At 43.6% G+C, this 25,301-nt stretch overlaps 4 protein-coding genes across 7 annotated transcripts; 1 reads left to right on the forward strand and 3 right to left on the reverse strand.

Moving 5' to 3' along the window:
• Positions 1–2,539: 2,539 nt before the first annotated feature.
• dusp2 (dual specificity phosphatase 2) lies at positions 2,540–4,927 on the reverse strand. The gene is made up of 4 exons (XM_003975160.3): positions 4,330–4,927; positions 4,011–4,129; positions 3,685–3,904; positions 2,540–3,332 (listed from the first exon to the last, which is right to left on the reverse strand). The coding sequence occupies exons 1-4, from the start codon at positions 4,712–4,714 to the stop codon at positions 3,115–3,117; spliced, it is 942 nt and encodes a 313-aa protein (XP_003975209.1). The 5' UTR covers positions 4,715–4,927; the 3' UTR covers positions 2,540–3,114.
• A 636-nt stretch (positions 4,928–5,563) lies between these two features.
• Positions 5,564–9,634, reverse strand: izumo1 (izumo sperm-oocyte fusion 1). 4 transcript variants are annotated; one of them, XR_003886701.1, is made up of 11 exons: positions 9,332–9,634; positions 9,165–9,239; positions 8,899–8,982; positions 8,779–8,799; positions 8,624–8,707; positions 8,193–8,320; positions 7,898–8,072; positions 7,110–7,275; positions 6,630–6,737; positions 6,209–6,280; positions 5,564–6,115 (listed from the first exon to the last, which is right to left on the reverse strand). XR_003886701.1 is itself a non-coding variant. In XM_029830020.1 (9 exons), the coding sequence occupies exons 1-9, from the start codon at positions 9,528–9,530 to the stop codon at positions 6,677–6,679; spliced, it is 993 nt and encodes a 330-aa protein (XP_029685880.1). In that variant the 5' UTR covers positions 9,531–9,632; the 3' UTR covers positions 6,434–6,676. The 4 variants fall into 4 exon arrangements, 3 of the variants coding, with proteins under 3 accessions (XP_029685880.1, XP_029685881.1, XP_029685882.1); XM_029830020.1 differs by lacking the exons at positions 5,564–6,115; positions 6,209–6,280 and having other exon boundaries at positions 6,434–6,737; positions 9,332–9,632; XM_029830021.1 differs by lacking the exons at positions 5,564–6,115; positions 6,209–6,280 and having other exon boundaries at positions 6,439–6,737; positions 7,898–8,048; positions 9,332–9,629.
• A 1,539-nt stretch (positions 9,635–11,173) lies between these two features.
• Positions 11,174–16,933, forward strand: LOC101078946 (myogenesis-regulating glycosidase-like). The gene is made up of 6 exons (XM_011615908.2): positions 11,174–11,326; positions 12,464–12,898; positions 13,651–14,182; positions 14,318–15,122; positions 15,200–15,318; positions 15,394–16,933. The coding sequence occupies exons 2-6, from the start codon at positions 12,621–12,623 to the stop codon at positions 15,739–15,741; spliced, it is 2,082 nt and encodes a 693-aa protein (XP_011614210.1). The 5' UTR covers positions 11,174–11,326; positions 12,464–12,620; the 3' UTR covers positions 15,742–16,933.
• A 2,384-nt stretch (positions 16,934–19,317) lies between these two features.
• LOC105419336 (three-finger toxin MALT0070C-like) lies at positions 19,318–20,148 on the reverse strand. The gene is made up of 3 exons (XM_011620835.2): positions 20,008–20,148; positions 19,713–19,811; positions 19,318–19,614 (listed from the first exon to the last, which is right to left on the reverse strand). Exons 1-3 carry the CDS (start codon positions 20,051–20,053, stop codon positions 19,466–19,468), a joined length of 294 nt encoding a protein of 97 aa, XP_011619137.1. The 5' UTR covers positions 20,054–20,148; the 3' UTR covers positions 19,318–19,465.
• Positions 20,149–25,301: the final 5,153 nt, after the last annotated feature.

A 25,301-nucleotide genomic window follows, 5' to 3' on the forward strand; every position in this document is an offset into this window, starting at 1 on the left:
TGTCCGGTTATTTGCAGATGGTCTCACACGGTCCTCCGGAACCCTCTGACTGGGGGAGCAGGCCAAGTCCTGCTGCGGCAAAGCATCTCCGAACCGCCATCCTTCCACCTCCTGCTTCACAGCTGCCATGAGCTTCTGTTCCTGGAAGACTGTATTCAGTTTACGCCGAACATGACCTCTGTTCTGTCCAAATAATTCAATTTTAGACTCTTCTGTCCAGAGGACATCATTGCAGAAGTGCTGGTCTTTGTCTCAGTTCTCTCTGGCAAACGTCAGGCGGGGCCTTCATGTTTCTCCTAGAAAGCAAAGAGTTCCTCCTTGCACGCCTCCCATGTGCAGTCCCCTTCGGATTCACAGCAGCGGCAGCAGGAGCCTGCTGCAGGTCCTGCGGTGACGTTTTAGGGGTTTGGAAGACTTCTTTAAGCACCTTACTGGCTGCTCCCAGGGTGAAATGGCCTGGATGGCCAGACGTGAACATGTTGGAAGGTGTTTTAAATGTCCTCCGGTTGTTTTCCAGCCAGTGAAAATGCTGATTTTAAATTCTTCTGAGATCTATTCAAATCCTTTTCCAGACACACAAGCTGCTCCCGTCTTCTGCCTGATGGCCTGAGACAGCTCTGTTTATCATGGTGTTGACTCTCACTTCACCAGTCCCTGGCACACTGAACTAAATGACATTTTAACAGGGAACATTTCCCTCAAAATGCAGAGGAACCTTGTTGTATGGTGAATATATATTTGATCAAAAACAAAGAAAGAACATTTGAAGGTTTTAAAAAGACCTTTAACTGTTTAGTTATAGTACTTAAATCTCTCAGCATTGTTACATCATGTAAATATCCGTGTGTACAAATGTAAAACAAACAAACAAAAACAGGCTTTCAAATGGTGTCTTAATTTTCCACATAACTGTATCTTCAGGGACACACAGGCGCACACACAGATGAAGCCTTGATGCACGCCAGCGTTGCCAGGCTAACCTAATCTGATTTTGTCTGTTTTTCAGTCGGGATGCGGAGCGTAAATAATGATTTTTGCACATTTTCACTGAGGCTGACTGATTCGCAAAAGCAAGTGGGATAGATGTGGAAATGAAGCTAAGTAGGAGAATACTATACTTTTCTATACTACTTCTAGTATAGAAGTAGTATAGAAAGTAGTATAGAAAAAGAAAACGTTTGGTTATGTGTATAAATAGTTGGAGTGTGTAAATAGCTAAGTAAGTAAGTAAGTAAGTAAGTAAGTAAGTAAGTAAGTAAGTCGTGAAACAGTCTGACAGCGCCCTCTACTGGATAGTGAATGTCCTCTCGTTATTCCAAATCTCACCGCCAGAGGGCACCGTGCTCCCGTAATAAAATAAGCGCCACAACATTAATGTGTCGAGTTTTATTCATTTTGAAATCAAGTAAAACAAGGTGATATTAGAGAATAATTTATATAAATCATATTGAAGGAGGGAAACTGTCGTGCATTCACACGTTAAAGAATGTAAAACACCGAAGCACGTCCGTTGTTTTGCTCAAAGGCCTGTACATGTACTGGCTCTGTTAAGACAGGAAGTATTAAAAGAATAGAACTGTGTGTGTGTTTTGGGGGATTTGGAGAATCAGGGTTTTACAGTCCCGTGGATTTAATCAGCTACTAACACAGATTCAAGCAAAAGCTCAATGTGATTTTGAAAACACTTCAAGGAGGAATTGCCTGTAACAACAGAGAGTAACAACAGAGTAACAAGAGCAAAGGATTCACTAGTTATAATGTAATGTCAGGAGAATTACGAAGTTTGTTAAATGATATTTGGCAGATGCATTCACAATCTATGCTTGTTAAGTATGTTTCATCGTTAAGGCCATAACTGCCTAACTCTGACGTAGATTGTAGCTTATCTGATTGTAGAACAGCTACTAATAATGTGTAAAATGACAGAAATTTTAAAGTAGCACATGGTAACACACATCCACCATCTGTCACAACAACCTGACCACCTCTTCCTGTTTTTACTCACATGTTTCCATGATACGCACAGCTAAAATGATACCTCAAATATTTGCACATACAGTATATATATAGCTTTTTGCCTGCACGGTTCTTAGATCTGAATGACGGCGGCTCCCCTTCAGAGAACAGTTTAAGTTTTTACATGTGTTGATTTACACATCACATCCTGCGGTGTACAAAAATTCTCAGATAAGTTAAAGTGCTGCAATAAAAATTCCAGAGATTTCTGTTAAAAAAATATAAACTGTTCAGAGCAGAGCTCCACTGAATGACAGGAAAAGTAAATTCCTTTTGTTTGTCGTGTCATTTAATTATTAACTACTGTTGAGGGGAAAATTCTCTTTAATTTTTCCAGGGTTTATGTAAAAGTAAGACTTTAACTGAAAATTATGATAAACCACACGAGGTCAGGAAAGAAACACTACAAAAACATATGCCTTATTAAAATGAGTCACAAGTCATTATCTAATCATCCTCAGGTGCTTTTAGAAACTACAATAACTTACCATCTGTTGTGGAATAAAAAGAGACATCAAACCAGTGTGCGGGTGCTCACCAGCAGGATTTATTGCAGTGAAATGAACTACAGGATCTCAGTTTGTCAGTGTAAAGTGCTCAAAGTCATCATTATCAGAATTCTCCTGATAAATATAATAAATATAAAAATAGGATTTCTATTTACATAATACAAGACAACAAAAGACCCGCTTCAGTTACTTTACATCTGCCCATCAGATAAAAAAGTACCCAACGCCATGTCGTCTGGTACAAAAGCAAATATTACACCAGTGGTGAAGACTGAACAAACAGTGTCGAAGCAGAAGGAGCCCTGGCAACAGGTCAAACGTCACACTTGGGTTTTCTCCGTACAAAGCATGGAGGAAATAATCTCAGAGTATCTCTGACTGCTCACATTTTGGTTTACGTTCCAAGCCGTGCACCCAGCAGACACGTTGCCAAGAGCAACCGTCACCGACTCTGCGAAGCGTGCGTGCTTTTTAAAAATGCACACACTGCGCCGCTGATACCACTCTGGTACAGCCGACGCCTCCTCCGGGAGTCGAGCACGAGAGCAGAGCGAGAGGCCGAAGCGTAGCAGCAGACGCTCCCCGATCTTCACCCACGGCAGAGGACGTCGGTCTCGAACTGCAGCAGCTGGCCCATGAAGGCCAGGTTGGGGGAGATGACCTGACGCCGCTGCTTGACGAAGTCGAAAGCCTCGTCCAGTTTGACGCGCTGCGTGTGCATCAGGTACGCCAGACAGATGGTGGCAGAGCGGGAAATCCCTGCCTGACAGTGGACCAGCACCCGACCTCCGCGCTGCTTCACCGAGTCTGCAAAAAGAGACAAGATGGGGGGGGGGGGGGGGGGGGGGGGGAATGATCAGCAGAAGGTCAGCGAGTCCACAGGTTTGAGATTTAGACGCGAAAACACTGATTCAGCAGAAACTAGAGCTATATTTTACTGTTACTGGGATCAGTCAATATATATTAAACATCCATAAGGTCACAGCACATTGCAAAAACACGCATTTTTTAACCTTTTTGCCTCACAACTGTTGGTCCACAAGATGACTAAATGGATTAAGGTGTAAAGCCGTTTAGAGAAACTTTTGCTTTAATTACTAGAGGACCCCAGCCTAACTGACGCCAGGCATTAACTGTGGGGCTCACAGAGGAACCTCACCGATGAAGGCGATGGCTGTGGAGAAGCAGGCCCCGATGTCAGCGGCGAGGCTGTCCTCCACAGTGAGCCGCAGGTACTCAAAGTCCCCCTCGTAGAAATTGGGGCACGTGGAGGAAACGTTGAGCACGGCGGTGATGCCCGCCGCGGTGAGGGTCTCTCTGCGCGACGAGTGCAAGGCGCTGCCCAAGTACAGGAAGGGCAGCAGCTCCACGGGACCATCCTTTACAGGATCAGAAGATCGGTCATTAGAAAAGTGAACCTTGGTTCGTGACATTTGAGCTGTTGTTGATGCAGCGTCACCCACTGCAGCGTGGAATTGACCATACCCGGTCATATGCTGGCGTCCTTCGACCTGTCCCTGTCGGCTCGGCCTCCACTGCGGGATCCTCGCTGGCAGAGAGGCAACACAGGTCTGGGTAGGCCTCTGAAAAGCCCTCAAATCCACCTAAACGGAGGTCAGACTATTAACAAGCTTGCCTATAAGATGCCATTAATGTCCATTAAAAAGTAATAACTCAAATGAATAAACGAGACAACAAAGTCCACAAAATGTGGGTTTGTTTCACTGAGGAATAAATAAACTTGTCATCAACGTGCCAAAAACCTTTTTTTTCCCCCCCACTATAAAACAAAACACGTTTTTACCTTGTAGAAAGCAGATCTGCGTCTGCGTCTCGTTCTGCAGGGCGCTCAGCAGCATTTTGACCACGCTCTCCGGCTTCAGCTCCTTCACGCAGCGGCTGCCCTCATCCAAAACCACCACGGCGGAGAACTCGGCGCGCCGCAGCCGCCCCAGGAGCGACTTGTCCGGGATGAGCCACTCCAGAGCCACCACCGAGCTCTTGGACCTGCGACGCAGCATTGAATTCCAGTTGACGTTCCTGGACTCGTAAATGTGTGCGAGAGAAAAATCCAGGAACGGCCTGCAGTCCAGCACCACGCACCCCGCACAGGGGTACTGGTCCGGCTGGCTCCCGAGGAGGTGAACCAGCTCATTTCCAGTTATCTCCAACGGCTCGATAGATGCCATGACTTCCAGAGGTCTTAAGGTGATTCGATAATTAAGTCCTTTACTTTAGACGCAACATTTAAAAAAACATTTCCCCCAGACAATTTCAAGCGCTGTGCGTGAAAAGCTACTTTTACCGGATATTCAGAGCTGCTGTAAAAAGATGTGCTCAACGCTCGGGTAACTCCTGTTTAATTCACCGTCCAGTTTAATCGTCTTATCTGGAGTTTCACTTCTTCATTGATAACAGCTGTGCGATGGGCGGGGTTATGGCAACCACGCCCCCAGTGTAGCACAGTAACAGGACGTCACGGGCGGAATCCCCAAATATGGACTAGCCGGCACTCCTTATATGGACACTGACGTCAACCCCGATTTTCCTACCCCGCACGTGGTCGTTGGGGTTCATCCCTTATTTTCGTTCTGAATGACGCGAAAGACACGACTACCAAACGTGAAACATCAGCCTCCAGAGGAAAGATTGAGGCCTCACTTCCTTATTATGGTCAGAATGAACCTGCGTTCTGAACCTATTCGGATTAGACTGCACTTTCCCTTCAGACTGTATTTGTGATCCAGAGGTTTTCCCAGCAGAGCAGGTTTTGTCGGTGCACAGAAAGCACCGATCTGTGGGGAAAGTGGTTAGTTTGTCAGTAAATGTTACTCAGTTGTGATTTGGAGGCTGCTCTTTTAAGTACCACGGAGAGTACTGTCTCAAAATAAACTGCAACGTGCTTTTTCATCACAACCTTGCTTTAAATGGTTTTTCCTAGGGTTTCTTCTTTTTTTGAGGTATAGAAAAATGAAGTTTAATTTAGGTGATTACATTAAGAAGAAAAACTTGTTCAATTTTGTAATATTTGTATTTTCGAAAACCTATTTCTCTATTTTAGTAATATCATTTAACACCATAGTAACGTGAGGCATCCTTTTAGAACTGGATTACATTCACTGGAAATGTGCTGGTCAGAAAAGGTTAAATAACATGGAATCTTTTTCTTCATCGTCCTCTGACCCAGATTAAAATACTTCTGTCATCCCACACAGGTCTCCCACTCGAACATCTGACTAGTTTTTCATCTTCCCACTTCCCCTCCCCCTCCAGTCTTTGCTGGCAGACCCTCATCAGCACTCCCTCACACTCTTCATGACTGTCAGCAGACCTGACAATCAAGGACGACTGTGACGCACTGTATTGGTGGGGGTGTCTCAAATATGTTGTTTTTCTTGGTTTTCTTTGGAACCTTCATCCCCCATTTAAGCCCAGAAACAGCACTCCTCACACATCCTGTCAGACCTCCATGTCAGCCTCCACAGGTTGAGACACAAAGCAACCTTCAGGTTGTATTATTGTGCCATTCGTCTTTGGCTTAACTGGTGATCCGTGTTTCCAAATACTGGCTGGGACTTTGTCTGGAAAACCTGAGCAATGATTAAAGATTACACATCTGACTTAGTTGTTTATTTCCAGACAGTTGTGACTCATAAATAATTCATAAACTCTGTATAACTTACCCGTGTAAGCATTTTATATCGCTCTTTACGTCTGGTTTCGACTCCACTTACAGTAATTGACAGTTTCATGAACTGCGAAAGGTGAAAAAGACAAACGCTGACACAACCATGATGCACAAGTTGATGATGAAGACGAGTATTTGAAGTGATGACACCTTCTTTGAATATCTTTGAGTCACAGTGAAAACAAGCAATAAAGGAGTATCAAACACGGTGATGACTGTCCTCAACGCAAAAAAATACCACCTTATTTTAAAATATATTTAAACACCAAAATTGTACATTTGATGAAATTGTGTTGAAAACATTTAGTGGGATTTCTTTGCCCCCTCCACGCCCAGAGGGGATTAGGCAGGATTAATTGGAAGGCCGGGGCCATTAATCTCCTGAAAAACATTGTAATCTGGGAGATTGACCTCACCCCTGAGTCCTCTCTCAAACACCCACGTGACAATGCCATCATTCCATTCAGGCAAAAACGCTGCTTTGGTCCAGCTCCTCCACATCGCTCCACTTGTTCACCATCAGCCTGCAGAAATCCAAACACACTCATTCCTGTTAAAGACCACATGTGCACCATTCCAGGTATATCACAAATGCTTGTGTTCTTAATAGTATGACACCTGTTCTGTTGCTGCACCTTTTACCAGCATCACTTCCTGGAAGAGATGATGTCACCTGACAACATGATGCTTAATGCTGTGACTGGCTTCGAGTGTAAACAGCCCACCCGGTTAAATCATCTTCTGTCAGTTTAATGGAACACTCCTCATGACTAAAACGCCACTTCCTTTAACCTTGCATCATTTAGTTTGTCATGTTTTTTTATTGTTCTATTTCCTCTCGTCTCCGCACTTCCTGCCAGTTGTTCAGCCCCCTCCACCTACTTTCTGTTACCTACCCCATGAAAACGGTGAGGCCCACGACAGCTGTCAGACTCAGAACAGTCACGACGGCCAGGAAAGGCACCAGGAAGGTCTCCGCATTTCCAAAGTAGAAGTCGTCTTCAAGAGGCAGAGGAGGCAGAGTGATGAAGGATCTGACAGTTTGGATAGGAAGAGGAGAAACTGCGAAGAAATAGTGGTGATAAAAACAGACACACACTTCAGGGCTGTATTTTTGTCTGACAGTTCCAAACACAAGACGGTTTTAGTACATCATCACGTTTACATTATGAAAGTTATAGATGGAAGAAACATAAAATATAAGAAAGAGAAGCAGCATAAAGGAAAAATAATCAAAGTGGTTGACACACCCAGCGCTCACCCCACACACAAACCACCCACCCACATACACCCACACACACACACCCACACACAAACCATACACACACCCACACACACACACACACACACACACACACACACACACACACACACACACACACACACACACACACACACACAAATTACAACCTTCCAAAACCCGGATGTCTCCAGATGACCTTTCTACATGAATTAATTTAAACAGAAAATAGTTGCTGGGTTTCCACAATAAGATTTGGGAACGTGGACGTCTGTCCTGTGTGTTTTTTAGGTTTTCAAGTGCCAAGTGTGATTGATGCTTTAGGGTTAAAGGTTGGGCCCAGGCCAAACTGGTTTTAAGTTTACATACTGTATTTCTAAGCCTTTAACCATTTGCACATGTAGTTTATTTTTAAAATTTTTAGCACTATTTTTCATTTCTTACCACTAAGCAGGAATTTGACTTGGTAGAAAACTGTTCCATTTCTATCCTGAAGAGAGCAATGATATGTTCCCTGTTCATCCACACGCAGTTGATTTAAGACCAGGGATGAATCTTCTGTCACGACCAAGACTTTAAAATCACTTTCATTCGCCTGCACACAGGTGCACGACAGCAGCTGATGACATTTAGAGCAGTTTTGGGTAAATATGCAGCTCATAGTGGCGCTAAAGTGCTCAGCAAAGTGCTAATGTGTGTGTTTGTGTCAAAGTTTATGATCCAATAATGTCAGAAACACCGTTTTAGTTCCTGGGACACTGGGAGCCCAGGAGTAGTGGTACTCTGGTTTTCCCTTCAGAAGACGATGCCATGGTTCGAGACAATTTAACACCGCCTGGCCCCCCTCATCAGCATGCACTGTGTTCTCTGGATCAGTGGAGCGAGAGAGAGAGAGAGAGAGAGAGAGAGAGAGAGAGAGAGAGAGAGAGAGAGAGAGAGAGAGGGACCGATTCTCTGTTTCTGTTTCATCAGGATTACACGAATAATCTTTTTACAAAATTTTCCAGCACATGCACCAGCAGCATCAGCGCCCCGCTTAGGGACACATTCACATGCTCGTGACAGCATGTACTCAGTGCTCCCAGCACACATCCCGGAGGTAGGAGGAGGGGTGTTGGGTAGGCACGAAAAATGTGCACTAAATATGGAAAAACAAAGTCAAAGATATACCACCACACTCAAGCTGGCCGGAGGCGCAGGTGTGCTTTTTGGTCTTGCAAGAGGAGCACTCTATTAGCCGTCGTTCCAAAAGACCTGAAAATGGTCAACGAGCTACATCTGAGTACACTTTACAGACAGATAGGAAGGAATCCAAGCGTACTTACCACACTTGTTAGGACACAAGCCTGCAAGAGTGAAATGCGCGAGAATTTAATGGAGCCACGGGAAAATACAATGACTTGACAATGAAGCACCCTGGAGCACTGTGGACAGAATGTGATTACCTTCCAATATGAATTTGTCCAAGTGCTTTTCCAGGATCTCCCTACCCTTGTCAAAGATCTGGATGGCTCCAAAGGTTACAGATCCTTAAAAAGAAAAGAAAAACAGTTTTTGTCATTGCCTAACATTGATTTAATCTGCAATCTTGTGTGCACAGGACACTTATTTGCCGTGGTTTTAATGATTTCGCAATTTTCCTGTCTTGAATGCACCACTTTTACCTTTTTTAATTTTTTTTTTTTTTTACATCATTAATATTATTTCTTACCAGTATTGGGAGTTTTCAAGAAGCGGTCAAATTCGCTCTCATACTCAGTTCTGACTCTGTACAAAGTAGTGACATCTAGAAGGAACACATTTTGGTTTTAAATGTAACCCATATTGAAAATGTAATCCCAGGATCTAAGGTGCGCTGAACCAAAAGTTGGGTCTCACCGATTAGCCCCTCTCGCTCCAGACTGGCGTCTTTGTAGGTGGCGTAGGCATGGTCACAGATCTTTTTCAATTCAATCTGGTCAGCTATGGAGGGGGCCGACAGGATAAAGTTGTCGTGCAGGTGCCTGATCCTACGGTCACACTGCAGGCAGGTTTTGACAGCAGAGACACAGCAGAGCAGGTAGAAAAAGCTCAGCATCTCTTCTGCTGGAGTCACTTTTAGGGGAGGAAGCCTGAGACAAAAAAAACAACAATTTATTTAATCTTCAAGAATGTAAACTTGAAGATAAAAGAGGGGGTTAATCGTTGCCCTGCAAATAATCACTAATTCGGGACAAACCAACTGGGTAATGGGCATCCACAATTACTCCAGTCAGAGGAATAATTGGAAAGCTAGAATAAAGGAGCGTTCCTGGAAACCCATAGATACGAGGAAAACATTCAAACTCAATTGACCAAAGTTCTGAGAGAGCATTTCAACTCAAGAACATTCTTGTCATGAGACCACAGTGCTCACAGCTGAATCGCCGTCTATATTCAAGTTGATACTGGATCATTCCTATGCATCGCCATGCAGTGTATAATAAAGATACAAATGCAACCTCACTGTGTGTTATTAAACCTACCTAACTTTGTACACACTATGAAAGTTGCCATTGGTGCTAGATGTCAATAAATGGCTAATCATTTTCAATAGGCCTGTTTTTGTAATGGGGAGAATTATGTCCTGGGACGGCCAAAAGGCCTCGAGCATGGAAAAAACAACAAAACTCAAAAGGCAAATAAACTTTTCTGATTGCTGCTGGGTGACTTTCAACCATTCCTGGTACAAGAATTCCAGCAGTTCGGCTTTGATTGAGGGTTTGTGAACATCCGTCATGCTTGGATCATCTTCCAGAGGTTTTCAGTGGGTCTTCAATTGGGCCACACGAGTTTGTGATCAAATGATCCTTCATCTACACTTTGATCCACCTCTTAGTAATGTGTAAAATATGGACCTTTTATTTATTTATTCTTAATGAATTGAGGTCTGAAAGCAGGAGGCTTCGGCGCATTTTCACAATTTTTCATTTTCTGTAAATAAATGTCCTCTGCTTTGTGGTTGGGAGTTTGGAGTGATAGTTTATAAAATAAAACAAAACCGTTCATATTACTCAAACATGTACATATAGTGTAAATAGCAAAGTCAGTGAAACTATTAAATTACCGGTGGTTCGCCCCCCCCCCCATGAATTAGTAACATATTTACCTTGTATATTTTATTTTTAGATTTTCTCGCTAGTTGAATCGATACCAGCGATATGTAGAGCTGATCACATACAACGTAACAGGTTGTAATGTGTCTGCAGATTTAAATCAAAAGCACCCTTGAGCATTAAAATTAAATGTCAAAGCCTCTTTAATCCTCTGATCTTTAGATCTGTAGTCAGATCTGTTTTTTCCGCGTTGTTAGGAACGGGGTACGTATAAATTTGCGATTTTTATTGTTCTCGCCTTGCATTGAGGCATTATATTGCAGATAAGCCGAACAACATCCAAAAAAGCGTATCGACAAAAAGACAATTCGAAAAATAAGTAAATAAATCGCTGGATTTAGCCAGAAATTCAGCTCCTCGACGTCCTGTCTCCGTATTAAAGCTCGTTAGTCTCACCCTGTGGTACATTGTCGTAATTACACTGCTATTTTCAAAATAGCTACAAACGTCTAACACAAAGGCCAAATTAAAAAAAGAACAAAACGGGTTTGTTTCTATTTTAACGACTTTTGCTACATCGAAAACGTCTAAAATTGCTGCTAATATTGCCCGAACTACCACGTTCTCATACTTCATTTCCCAGAAGTCACTGGGCTGTGGGAGAGTTTGACTGACAGATGTTGTGGACGAATCAGCGTCTGGTTTTGCTTGAGGTTGGGCGGGACTCTAAATGCTCCTTTGCGGCTGCGCATTGTGCTGCGGCACTTTACAGCTGTTCACGACAGAGTCCAAGTCAGAGGTAAGGCGACACTTTTTATGACTACTGCGCAACACATAAATATTAAAATAACACAACTGTTAAAGAACTGTCCTCGGAGTCAAACGTGCAAATCGGTCTGGAAACCATGCGGCTGTCAACACGACAATGCAGCGTCCGAGTACAGCTCCGAATTGTCAACCAGAGCCATCGATCGTAAACAATTCCATCGGAAAAATGTGGTCGGTTGTTGGTCCTGGTGCTGTCTTCGTGTTTCTGGGGGGGATTGTTGCTCGTCGCCATCAATGTGATCATCCCAGTATCAGCGGACGGCCGTGTTAAAGTAACACAGACACAAGACAAGGGTCACAGCGTGCGTGTGCTCGTGAGCTCGGTGCAGGGGACAGCACACTGCACCGAGGTCAACATGAATGGCACAGGGAACAACAATCTGTTGCCACATGGCAAATAAACACATTCAGATGCAACCATATTGACAGTGATATCTGATGAGAGTCATGGTAAAACTCATGCTGGACAAGGAACTCCCAAAGTATTTGCTACACATTTCTAAGAGTAGTTAGTAATCCAGGGATTAGTGACAAATGATTTGACTTGAAAATCACTACATCGTGCTGTTAGTGGAGTTGCTGACACGAGTCTGGAAGCGTAATGTTGCATAAGCAGTTTGTCTATATGGGTCAGTTTAGATTCAGGACCTCAATATCTATAAACCTCATCGGGAAATAAGTGACAGTGCTGTGGACCAGAATGCTCCCCGCTGCAGATTTTAAGTATGGTTGTGGTGTGCACGATCGGGCTCCGCTTACTGCAGGACAGTTATTTGAGGTCTGCCAAGCTTAAGTGTTATTTACCCAAGTCTGTAACCATGCTGACCATGTGGTAATTCAGGGAATATCTTTGCCTTTTTACAATCATACTTGTGTTCCTCTTTTTCCTGGTTACTCATTCTGAACCTTTAATATTTAAAGTAACCATATAGACTGGTTTAAAAGTATAACCATATTTATATTTTTCATTTCGCTCAGTTAATTAGAGGGTGTCTACCCTTTGGTATACTTATTAAAAAGTTTATAATAACTGTGCTTACATGTTTTCTGTCATTGGCATGCTGTGTGTGAGTGACCTGCTCTCCGTTTATTTCTGTTTATCTTTCAGATTTTGAGGGGTCACACCTATTTCCAAAATGGAGACCTCAATGAGATCGGCAGCTCGACATCAGGCACCTTTGAGTTCCTAGATTCTGGAATCCCAGCCTCTAGTTGTGCGCCCTGCTTTAAAGTCACATTTCCAGGCTCCTCCTTAGGTGTCCAAAATGTATCAGATCGTCCCAGGGGCTCCTGGGGATCACCCGATTCCAGGAGGAGCGGGTGAATCTCCAATGAAGAAGAAGCACTCCTATGAAAGCCGGCCGCTGGTGCTGGCCGGTATGCTGGGCTGCCTGTTGGTGCTGGCTGCTGTGGTTTCCTGGTGCTACTACTCAGCTTCCCTTCGTAAGGCCCAGCTACTGAAGACGGAGCTGTTGGACCTCAACAAGGATGGCTTCATCATTCATAACCATGCGGGGGCCATCATCTTCAGTATGGCTTTCAAGTGGGTTCACACAGGGAATATTTACATTAATGATTTTGTTGAACTGAGAATTTAGAGCACTGTGATGGAACATTTGCGATAAGCATATTTGACGTGTATTATGCCTCGAATTATCTTTTTCCATGGACTTTTACGAATAAACATCAACTAAAAATCATGACTTTGGGAGAATATGCGTAATATGGTACATATTTATATTATTATATTATGGTGTTGGTTATGTTAGCAGTAAAAAGTGACCCAAAAACAGGATCACTGGTTTATTTAGTAGCAATCTGGTGATTTCTCACAGTAAACACTTTCGTAAATGAACAGGAAACATGTTTGCTAACTATGGCCATTGTAACATAGAAGATGTGACTTTTTGCTATGACGTTGTTCCTCTTTATCTTCTGATCTATATTAAAGAGCTGCTCTCAGTAGGTGGATGAAGGAAAGCAGGTGAAGACGTGTCTGCCCTCGTAGGGAAGACTGATTTAGTCGTGTCTTTTATCAGCAATGCTAACATAGACGCAGTGTAACGTGATTAGCATAATCCCTCTACTTGTAGACTACTATCATTTAATGTAGTGTAGTAAAATGTAAGCAATTGTTTTCTGTATCTTGTGTGTTGTTACTGCGTTTTTTTGCATCAAGTGTTCTTATCGTGAAGAACGCATAGTGGTTGATGACTTTGTGACAATATTATGGTATATCATCGCCCCTCTCTTATGCTGTGCTGTATTATTTATATTATCACTGCTCTGTTCCAGGTCTGGCACCCTGGACCTGGACTCCTGCTCAAAGGATGGAAATATTCTGAGCTGCACTCAGTCAAATTCTGGCAAGCTGAACTTTTTTATACAAACAGTTCGGCCTAAAGACACAGTGATGTGTTACCGTGTACGCTGGGAGGAGCTGCAGAGCCAGCAGTCTGTGGAACACGCCATGGCCTATAATGGCTCTCACTGGTACGGGGGGGCAGAGACAGCGACGCAGTACTGGCCTGTCAGGTTCCAGGGCGAGCAGGAACCACAGCCCTTCATCACCAGCGACGTCTACTCCAATCGGAATGCATTTGGGGGAATCTTGGAACGATATTGGCTGTCTTCAAATGCAACAGCCATTAAGATAAATGACTCGGTACCATTTCATTTGGGCTGGTCTGAAAAGGACAAGACGTTCAGGTTCCATGCCCGATACCGAGACTCTCCGTTCAGACCCCCGGAGGGGATGCAGGTCTTGCCAGAGCTGAGCTACAGAGTGTGTGTGGGCTCAGATGTGACGTCTATTCACAAATACATGGTGGGTATGAGCAAACCTTTTCTAGGAGAAAAATATCACCTGTATTATATGTTGAACTGTTGACATTGTCAGATAAAGACAAGCTCCTGCCTTGAAAACTCCAGTAACTGTTTACCTGCTTGTCGGTTTGCTCAGGTCCGTCGGTATTTCCCTAAACCTATCAAAGTCCCGTCTCAAGAGGTGTTCAAAAAGCCTTTGTGGTCAACATGGGCTTTCCACAAGACGGCAGTGTCCCAGGAGAAGCTGCTACGCTACGCTGCTGACATCACCAAGCACGGCTTCACGTGCTCCCATCTGGAGCTGGATGACCGCTACACTGCGGACTACGGAGAGTTCGACTTTGACCCGCAGAAGTTCCCCAACGCCAGCGGTATGTTTCAGGAGCTCAGAGAGGCCGGCTTTCAAGTCTCGCTCTGGACGCATCCTTTCATCAACTACGACTCCATTAACTTTGGGGTGGCGGTGGAGAACGGGCTGCTGGTGCGGGAGCCGAGCGGTGAGCTGCCCGCTCTAGTCCGCTGGTGGAATGGCATCGGAGGAATTTTGGACTTCACCAATCCCAAAGCCCGCGAGTGGTACTCGTCGCACCTCCGGACGCTGAAGCACAACTACGACGTGACCTCCTTCAAGTTCGATGCGGGAGAGACAAACTACCTCCCGCGGCAGTTTAGCACCTCGGCCCCTCTGGCGGACCCTTCCACCTTCACGCGGCGCTACACAGAGATGGCCATACCGTTCAATGAGCGAGCGGAACTGAGGGTGGGCTACCAAAGTCAGAACATCTCCTGTTTCTTCAGGATCATTGACAGGGACTCTGTGTGGGGTTATGAACTGGGCCTCAAGTCCATCATCCCAACCGTTCTGACGGTTAGCATTTTGGGCTACCAGTTTGTTTTACCTGATATGATAGGAGGGAACGCATACCCGAACCGTACCACAGGTGGGTGCTGTGTTCAATGTGGTTACAGACAGTAGCTAGTTAAAAAATGAGCTCAAACATCTGTGTTGTTTTTCTAGGTGACTTGTACAGTAACTTCGGCCTGCCAGACCGCGAGCTGTACATCCGGTGGTTGGAGCTGTCTGCTTTCATGCCTGCTATGCAGTTCTCCATACCACCATGGGCCTATGATGAAGAGGTGAACAGCAAGACATTTGTAAATACACAGCTCATGCTAAGCCTCATTCTGTCCCTTCTGCATATTCATCTACAGGTGGTGCAGATTGCACAGAAGTTCACCGAGCTCCATGAGAATTTGGTGGCCCCCAGGGTTCTGGAACTAGCAGGTGAGGTTCTAGATACAGGAGATCCAATCATAAGGCCCCTGTGGTGGATCGCCAATGACGACGAGGCAGCCTATAAAATCGATTCTCAGTTCTTGATTGGGGACGACCTGATGGTGGCTCCAGTATTAGAACCAGGAAAGCAGGAAAGGGACATCTACCTTCCAGCCGGACGGTGGAGAAGCTACAAGGGGGAACATTTTGATAAAGGACCAATGTACCTCACTGACTATCCTGTGGACCTGGATGAGATAGCTTTCTTTACATGGGTTCACTGAAACACTACACCAATGAACAGACTATTTGCACAGGCACAGCACATTCTGCTGAGCACACAGGCAGTGGAGAGAGCTTGTTTATTTTTAAAAGGGAATAACGGCCTGCAAAATGGGCCCTTCTACAAAACGGAATGTATTTTTGTTTTCCTTTAGTGAATTTTTCTGTCATGCCTTCCGGGGTTCTGGTGACCTGTCATCCATAAAGCTGGTCCTCATTATTATGTGCCTTTCACAGTCGGTAGTGAACAAATGTTAACCAGTCGTCCGTTTAATAACTAGATTTTGTTTTGCCACTGCTGAATGATTCTGTTTATAAGGTGTAGACAAACATTGAAAGGAATGTTCTCTGTGGAATCATGTTTATTCTGTTTAGTGTGTTGCCCAAAGTTCTCCCTCCTCACTGCTGTCCTACTTTCCCAGGTGGTTGAAGCGACATGATGCATCTGTGTGATGCGTGCTTGCTTGTCACATTTAGACATTTTGTACGACAAATTAATGATTTGTCTTTTGTATGGTTTGCGGAATGGGCCCATGCAATAAATGTGCACTCTGAGCCACGGAGATAGATTCTGCTCAGAGTGCGTGCCCTCCTTTTTCTGTTAAATGTCACGACCGTGCTCTGGAGAAGCTCCATTCACTACTGCCCCCACACACACACCTTTTTAGATTTGTGGATGTATTTATTATGCACTGTGTACATAAACTGATGTAATTGGGTGACATTTGGGACGAGCGTCCCGCTAAATAGACACTTTAACCTATTGCGCCATTTGGTCGTTTCTGTGCCAAAATGTGAAACTACTCATTGCTTATTTAATCTGCATAAATTGTCTGCTCAGGGTAGGTTTAAAAGACAACATTCAATGTTAGAATTCAAACCACAGCAAGAAATGCATTTATTCTGTGTCCACTACTGTTTTGCCTGGTTCAACAGGATTACCCATGTGCTTTTCATGTCTGCCTTGCCTTGTGACATTATTTGCCTTATAAGCTGAACTGAACTATGCCAATGTTTCCAGGGGGAATCCAGCAGAGTGATGAACAGCAATTTGCTTGATGTTTGCACTCTTACGTTTTCAACAAAGCTAATTGAACCTATACGAGGAATACATTATTTAAGAATAAGCCTCGGGATGTTTGTACAGTTGGAGCATGGTGCGAATTCTATGACAAAATAAACAATCTCAAGGTAGATTTGTGTTGATTTGTGTTGTTTGACGTCTGGCTGGCTGGCTGGCTGGCTGGCTGTCTAATGGGACAGGGATAATGGAAACCCAGTGAAGACAGTCACATGACTGCCCCCTTAGGGATGATTGATTCAATCACGGCTTTTATCAGCAGTGCTCACAGATGGCTTCAGTATTAGCACAACCCCTGCACTTGTAGACTACTATCATTTAATGTAAACAATATTATGGTATATCATCGCCCCCTCTCCTATTCTCTGCTGTTATCACTGCTCTGTTATTGGCTGTGTTCAACTGCAACAGCCATTAAGATAAATGACTCGGTACCATTTCATTTGGGCTGGTCTGAAAAGGACAAGACGTTCAGGTTCCATGCCCGATACCGAGACTCTCCGTTCAGACCCCCAGAGGGGATGCAGGTCTTGCCAGAGCTGAGCTACAGAGTGTGTGTGGGCTCAGATGTGACGTCTATTCACAAATACATGGTGGGTATGCGCAAACCTTTTCTAGGAGAAAAATATCACCTGTATTATATGTTAAACACTGCGGACTACGGAGAGTTTGACCTTGACCCGCAGAAGTTCCCCCACGGTGGTGTGTTGGGTTTCAAGTCTCACTCTGGACGCATCCTTTCATCAACTATGACTCCATTAACTTTGGGGTGGCGGTGGATGGTTGTTGAGGGTGGGCTATCAGTCAGAACGCCTGTTTCTTCAGGATCATCGACAGAAATAACAATTTGCTCTTTGTGTTGTATTTCGTCCCTTGCTCCCTCTTGAGTGTTGTCCTACTTTCCTAGATGGTTGACGGGACATGATGTCACAGATAGCAACAGGACCCAGATGCAGCACACGGCCAGCAGAGGTGCAATCGGTAGACAATTAGACTTGAAACAGTTTCCGATCACAGCAAGGTCTCCCACAAATGCAATGCAACAGAAGAGTGATCCACACTGCGATGATCCACAGGGCTGAATAAATCCAGGACTGCAGGTAACTCGGGTAGACAGTAACAGAAGAAGCCAGTTTACCAGGATGGGGACAGAACAGGCTGGTCGGGAGCAGGTAAGATTGATACCGAGAAATCAGCCTTAAAAACCACCCTGGAAGGTCTTTGGAGCACAAAAACAGTCTGGCAAAGAGTGCTATAGGGGGTTTAGGTACCTGGGGGAGGAATAGGTGTGTAAAAGTGAGCAGACTGTGATGCATGATACATCTGTGTGATGTGTCTTTATCACATGTAAAGGAAATTATTTTTATGTTGTTTTGTTTAGCATAGATCATTTAAACCAGTAAGGTCAGGCAAGTTCATTTGATGATGCTTGTGCAGGTGTACGAGGTGTCACGAGTTGTAGAACAAATCACGAGTCGTAGAACAAAGACTCCTTAGAAAATGATGATGTGCGAGTCAGCAACCTTCAAAATGCTACAGTTTATCATGCTAACCTTGTGACGATGAAGTAGATGGAAAAGTACTGAGTCGCTCAGCATTATAAAAGGGACATGTTTGTTACATTGGGCAGAGATCTCTCTGCATGCTGTTGTTGCATGTGTTCTCACTGACTTATTAAACTCTTAAAAAGCAGCATTTTGACTTTGTGTTAACTGAAGAAAATCCTCGACACACATTTAGAAATCTTGCACAAAAAATGTGCGATTTTCTATTGTGGTTTGAGGAATGGGCCCATGCAGTAAATGCATCACAGAGATATAATTCTGCCCAGAGTGCATGCCCTCTTTTATCTGTTTAATGTCGCTACCGTGCTCTGGAGAAGCTCCGTTCACGACCAAAATTCAGCGCCAAAATGTGAAACTGCTCATCGCTTATTTACTCTGCATGAACTGTGTTGAGGAGGGTTAAAGGCCTTGGAAAACCACTCAGTTTCCAAATGTATCACGATACAGCTCAGTTCTAGAGTGAGTGCTGTTAATGTGTGTAGTATTCTGGTAAACAGTGTGTGTCTCCTCACTAGTGTATGTGTGATGCTCATTTCTAGCCCGTTAGTTAGTTATCTATCTATCTATCTATCTATCTATCTATCTATCTATCTATCTATCTATCTATCTATCTATCTATCTATCTATCTATCTATCTATCTATCTATCTATCTATCATTGTTTCAACAAATTGAAAGGATGTGTTTCTTCAGCTTCTTCTTAACGGTCATTCTGGTTGCTGTTGCGTTATTATTGTCCAACAGTGTTGTCCAAGTTCCTGGGCGAAGAAAGACTTAAACGTTGCCAACATCTGTTTTGACACGTTTCTTTGCTCTGGTGAAACATGTTGCCTTGATTTCACATTGGATTCCTTTGATATGATGTTTTCGATACAATGAACGCTTCCTCATAGTCATAAAAATACCCCCCAAATGCTGCAACAATCAAACAAATTCCTTGCTTGGATATATTTAATGACATTTCTTCTCCAAAGCTGCACTGAAGGGTGGTATTTGTGCTTCATTTTTTTAGTCATTTTTCAAAAACCTTTCTGTGCTCAGGAAGATTCGACCCACAAAAGTCACATGTACATGTACAATTTTAGAGAAAAACTGTCATGATGGCAGAGGAAAGCAGCAGAAGCAGGATGCTGGAGCCTGTGGGAATGGCACCGTTGCACAGATCCCCTTCGCAGCACTTAATAGGATCTCTACATCCAGAACTGGCAAAGCAGCTCTTGATCGGGACTCCTTAATGTTAAGATGGAAAATGTTCAGTACAGAAACATATGAGTCACAGGTTTGAAATGCTTGTTGTCTTCCATCCTGGTGAGCGATGAACATCTTACCGTTCACCATCGTAGATGCGCAGCGGTCTGAGCCTGCAGGACAATCAACTTTCTGGCAGTCGTTACGTGTACTACAAACATAGCATTTTATTCCCGAAGCTGTGAATAAACATTTTCACATAATCAATTTATAGCGTAATGGTGACAATGGATTTAAAGCACCCCAGACTCCCCAAAGCATTTAACCACTCATAACACTTTCTTCTATGACTATTCAAGTCATTTTTGTAGTAATCCCATAAATGTAGCCTTGCCTTGAGTAATCTAATGACACATCAATCACAATTTGCCTTACCCACGGAGAGGACGGCCACCAGGACCAGGACGGCGTAGAGCTTCATAGTGAGAACAGTTCAGTCAAACCTTTGGGAGGAGAACTGATGAAACTGGTGTCATCACACCCTTTTATAGTCCCAGCTTTCTTTCCAAAGTCGACAGTTTCATTTTGTCATGGGACTTTCAAAAAAGGAACTAAAAAAGTCACATTTTAGAGCCAATGGTAACAAGAGGGGTAATAATAATAATGACTTAACAACAAATGCATTTAATTCAAATAAATTAACTAAACTAAAAAAATACAATGACACCAAAGTTACATGTAAATGGATTTAAAATTCATTCTTTTTTTAAATAGAAAAATCTGTTTGCAGTCTTGGGTAAAATAATTAAGCAACACATTATTGCTATATCGCTATTACTGTAAAAGGACTGTTGTGAAGTCTGTCCAATAATAAAAAAGCTAAAGTGCTTTCCAGAATCCCAGAGCCTGACACCCAACAAGCAACAGTGGCAGTATCACTTCCGTCAGAGAAGCACGGACCACAATATGTAAATGGAGGAGCACTTTCCATCCTGTCTTCTGGCAAATCTGCCACCTTTGGATCTTGTGTGTTTCTTCTGTACTTTCTGCACATCATACACTTGTGGATGTGTGAGGCAACTGCACTGCTGCAACCTTTGATCCATATTCCACTTGATCTTAGCTCATTTACCGTTATGCTTCTTCTTTGATGACGCACCTTTTGGTGGTAATGCTTGATGAGTAAAGAAGAAACTTGACTTGTCTTAGGCAAAATGACAGGATGCTTGACATGTGGGTGAAGACTAGACCTTGTCATGCCACTGCTCAGCTTGTTTGTGTGTGTGGGTGTGTGTATGCATGTGTGTGTGTGTATCTGTGTGTGTCCTTTTTCTTGATTCTCTTGTTTCTCTTTGTTGTTTTTATCCTTTGTGAGGCACTTTGTGCTGCCCAGTGTATGAAAAGTGCCATATAAATAAAGATTGAATTGAATTGAATTGAATTGAATTGAATTGAATTGTCAAACGTCCTCCAACCCTGAGCACACCATGCTCATCCAAGAATGGAATTAGCTTGTGTAACTTGTTTGTTTTATCCTTAGGTCTTACTTCCTTGCATTGCTTTATACCTTTGATCTCAGAGTTGAATGCTTCCTCTTGGACCAGTTTAATAATGAAAAGCTCTGCTTCCTGTCTTTCTTCAATGTTTGTGGTTTCATTTGTCTTAGGTTTGAGGCCCTTTCTTTGCTGTACATATCTTTTAAGACAGGCAATGGCTTTCACAGCTCTTCTCCAGTCAGAAAACTTTGATAAACAATCAAGCAAAGACTTCTCTTCCTTTGCTTTTGTGTTCAGAACTTGAACTTCCCGTAGCTCTGGATCATCATCTCTGATTTCTCCCACCTTGATATTTCCTGCAGGTAGGTCCTGTTTCCATAGAAATTCTGGGCCAGTGAGCCAATCTGAACTGACAAGCTGCAGAAGCGTGATCCGCCGGGTTATCTTCAGATTTCACATACTGCCATTGCTCAGGATCAGTGATGGACTTAATTCTTTGGATTCTGTTTGCTACAAACACGTGAAACCGTTTGGCATCATTGTTTATATATCCAAGAACGACCTTAGAGTCTGTCCAAAAATATTCTTGAAGACCATCTATCTCAAGCTCATTTCTGAGCATGACACTTATCTTTGCTGCTACCACCGCTGCAGACAGCTCAAGGCGTGGTATAGTAGTTACCTTGGTGGGAGCAACACGCACTTTCGCCATCACTAGCGAGCAATGAACCTCTCCCTCAGCACTAACTGCTCTGAGATAACTACACTCACTGTAACCCGTGACGCTGGCGTCTGAAAAGTGATGGAGTTCGTACTTCTCAACATCTGTGAACCTTTCTGGAATATAACATCTCTTAACTTTTACACTAGCTAAATTCTGAAGATCTTGTAGCCATAACTCCCACTGTGATCTGAGCTCTTCAGGGAGTGGCTCATCCCAGTCAACTTTGTCTCGACACATTTGCTGTATAAGCAGTTTTCCACGGAGGATGAACACTTAGTCACTGTTGGAGATGAACCTGTGTAGCTTTAACTTGCCTACACTGCAAAGCTTCCTAGTCAGACATCACACTAACAAGCCCATCATCCACATAAAAATTCTGCTGAACAAATTTCACAGTGTCTTGACTAACCTGGTCTTAGGGTTAGGGTTAGGGTTAGGGTTAGGGTTAGGGTTAGGGTTCGGGTTAGAGCTATGTGTTTGAGACCAAAATTGGCACACCCAGGTGAGGAGGCTGCCCCAAAGAACGCAATCTGCAAAGAACACCCACCAGGCTGTTTGTTAGATCTGGTCCAGTAAGAAGGTGATCATTCAATGATGTGTCTTGGAACCTCGCTGAGCAATCGAAAACTACACGAATTTTCCCAGGCTTTTGAGGGCGGTATACCCCATGGTGGGGGGGTATATGACTGCTTCTTCTCCAACTCGCTCACTGAAGTCTGATTCCAGCACTTTGATTACATCATCTGGAGTAACCACTTATTTGATGCGAGTGTTACAAACATAGTGAACTTCACTCTTGAGCTTGACTGTATGTTTGTGTGCTGGTGTGACGGCTCTGTCGTGCCTCACTGTTTCGGGGCTGGCTGGAGGAGCAATTCCCTGGCTGACCTGCAGGGGGAGTGCCAAGCGTCCAGTCGACCCAGCATGTTCACCTGCTCACCTGTGGCCTATCTGCTGGGATTGGCTGCCTGACGGGTCCAGGTATGAAAACCTGTCTGGAGAGCGTCGAGGAGCTCTCTCGTCCTATCTGGTGTGCTGGAGTGGAGTTCGTCAGCTGAGCCCTGAGTTTGTCACGTTCCGTAGCTGGACGGCCGCAGGAGTTTGGAGTTTTCCTCTTTGTGACTATTTGGACTTTTTCTGTTTTATATTCCACTGGGTTCTTTAATAAATATTATGTTGGGTTGAAAATCCTCATCTTTGGTCTCCCCATTTTTATGTCATGGCTACCTTGAGCCAAGTATTCGTGACAGCTGGTATTACCTGCCTTACAATGATGTGGTGACTTACGCCAATTGCATCAATCTCATTTCCCTTTTGTTCACCACAGATCACTATGCTCCAACCTAAATCAGTTCTCTGAGCAAATGGTTGGTTCTCTTCCCCAATTACAACTTCTCTGGGCATTAGAGCTTGTGGACAGTTGTAACCGATCAGTAGGCCAATCTCGCATTCCATCAGTGGAGCAATGTGCTCTGCAAGATGCATCAGGTGAGGCCATGCCTTGGCAGTCTCTAGCATTGGAATGTGTGTGCGATTAGCAGGAATGAATTCACGAGTGTAAGTTGCTGGCACTGTGATTTTCTTAGAGGAGAATAGCCCTCTTATTTGTAGGTCTTTCAGTCTTTTACAGGTGACTACTGTTTTCTTTGATGTCATAGTAGAGAGTTTCAGTTTAACTTGCTCTGAATTCATGTATAGAACAACTGCTACATCCTCAAGAATGAATGACGAGTCACTTTGTGAATCGAGCAGTGCATAGACGAGAACTTCCTTGCTTGAATCACTTGACGTTGATACATAAACAGGCATAATTGTTGAAGTCTGAGTATTACTACTGTCTTGTACAACTCTGTTAGATGTGATTTCTTTGGTTACACTTTGTGGTTGTGTTAACTGTGGTTTTCTTTCCTTGGTATTACTTGTGTCTTCAGAATGTTCTTTCTTTGATTCTTGTTTTAAGCGATCTTCATGAAGACATGTGGGGTGACGTTTTGAGCAGATGTCACACACCATTCGCTTACTGCAGCTCTTGGATTGATGGCCGTGACTTAAGGATCCAAAACACAATTTCTCAACTTGAATAAACTTTACTCTGTCAGCAACTGGCTGCACCCCTGAGGGAATGAGTCCACCATGAGCAAATAAAAAATGTCTTCTGCAACTTCCTCTTCTTGCAGTGTTACTTAAAAAAAAACACACATTAAAGGTCCGTCACTCAACAAAGAACAGAAAATTAGTTCTTCTTGTATGATGTGTCAAATAAAGAAATTAAATATTCATAGAAATATACAATGTTAAATAAAATATTCTATACACATAAAATGACAACATAAATAATATTTATGGCAGTTAAAGGCAGGAAAAACTCCCTTTTAACAGGAAGAAACCTTGAGGCAGCCATGATCCAGTGGGGTGTCAGGCCTGTCAGGTGATCATGTTTCTGGACCCCGGCAGCCTCGGCCTATAGCAGCATGACTAAGATGTTAACCTAATAATTAGACGACCCTCTAAATATGATAATTATGTGTAGGATAATAACTGGAACTGCAAAATTAGTGATAATAAGCTTTTTCAAAGAGGAAGGTCATCAGCATAACAATGAAAATGTTTTCCATGCTGCTGAATAATGTTTCCTAAGGGAAGCATTTCCAAGGTGAAAAGGATTGTTCCAAGTACAGAACCTTGTGGAACTCCATCAGGATCCAGTGATGGTTTTTTTAAGCAACGGTTTAATTACTGCCATGTTGTAGGACCGGGGTACATAACCTGTCACTAAAGAACAATCTGGTCTGGTCAAAATAGAGCTGCCTATCATTGGTAAAACATCCTTCAACAGGTGTGTTGGGATGGGATCTGAAAGACACGTGGAGACCTTGGATTTCTGAATAAGCGAAGACGCCTCAGAAAGAAAAAAAAACAACAACAACACACACACACACACACACACACAAATATATATATATACATATTTAAACTGTCAGTGCATCATAAGTGGAAAAGAATGGTTTTTATATGTTACGTAATGTAAAAAAATTGAAACTAGATGACAGAGGAGCTCTCTGAGGGTTAGTGATTGAGAAAAAGACTGATAAATGCTGGCATCCAAATGCTTTGGTAATAGAGAGAAGAAATGGACCACTTCTTGTCAAAGTGACAGGTTGACCTTTCCCTGAACCCGCCCACATCTGTCCCCCCCCCTCCACCTCCCTTTCTCCCTCCCGCCTCCCGCCATTCTCCCTTGCCCACCTGTTTTTAATAAGGAATGGCGGGAGTTACAAAACAGTTACAAATCAGTTTTGCCATAGTCCTGGCATATCCATCTGTGGGCAACATGAGTAGTTCTACATCCGTGATTGGTGAGACGGCTGTGACCGTTATAAGAGAATTGTGTGGAAAAGTAGTTGAAAAATCCACGGTGTTTGTACAGCGTTCTCAGGCGTCACCTTCTGAGCCTTTGCAGCAAGAATGGTCTTTGGAGCCTTATAGTCAAACAGGGAGTTTTGGGTATG

This window comes from Takifugu rubripes, chromosome 21 (assembly GCF_901000725.2).
Source record: "Takifugu rubripes chromosome 21, fTakRub1.2, whole genome shotgun sequence".
In the NCBI taxonomy this organism is placed as follows: domain Eukaryota; kingdom Metazoa; phylum Chordata; class Actinopteri; order Tetraodontiformes; family Tetraodontidae; genus Takifugu; species Takifugu rubripes.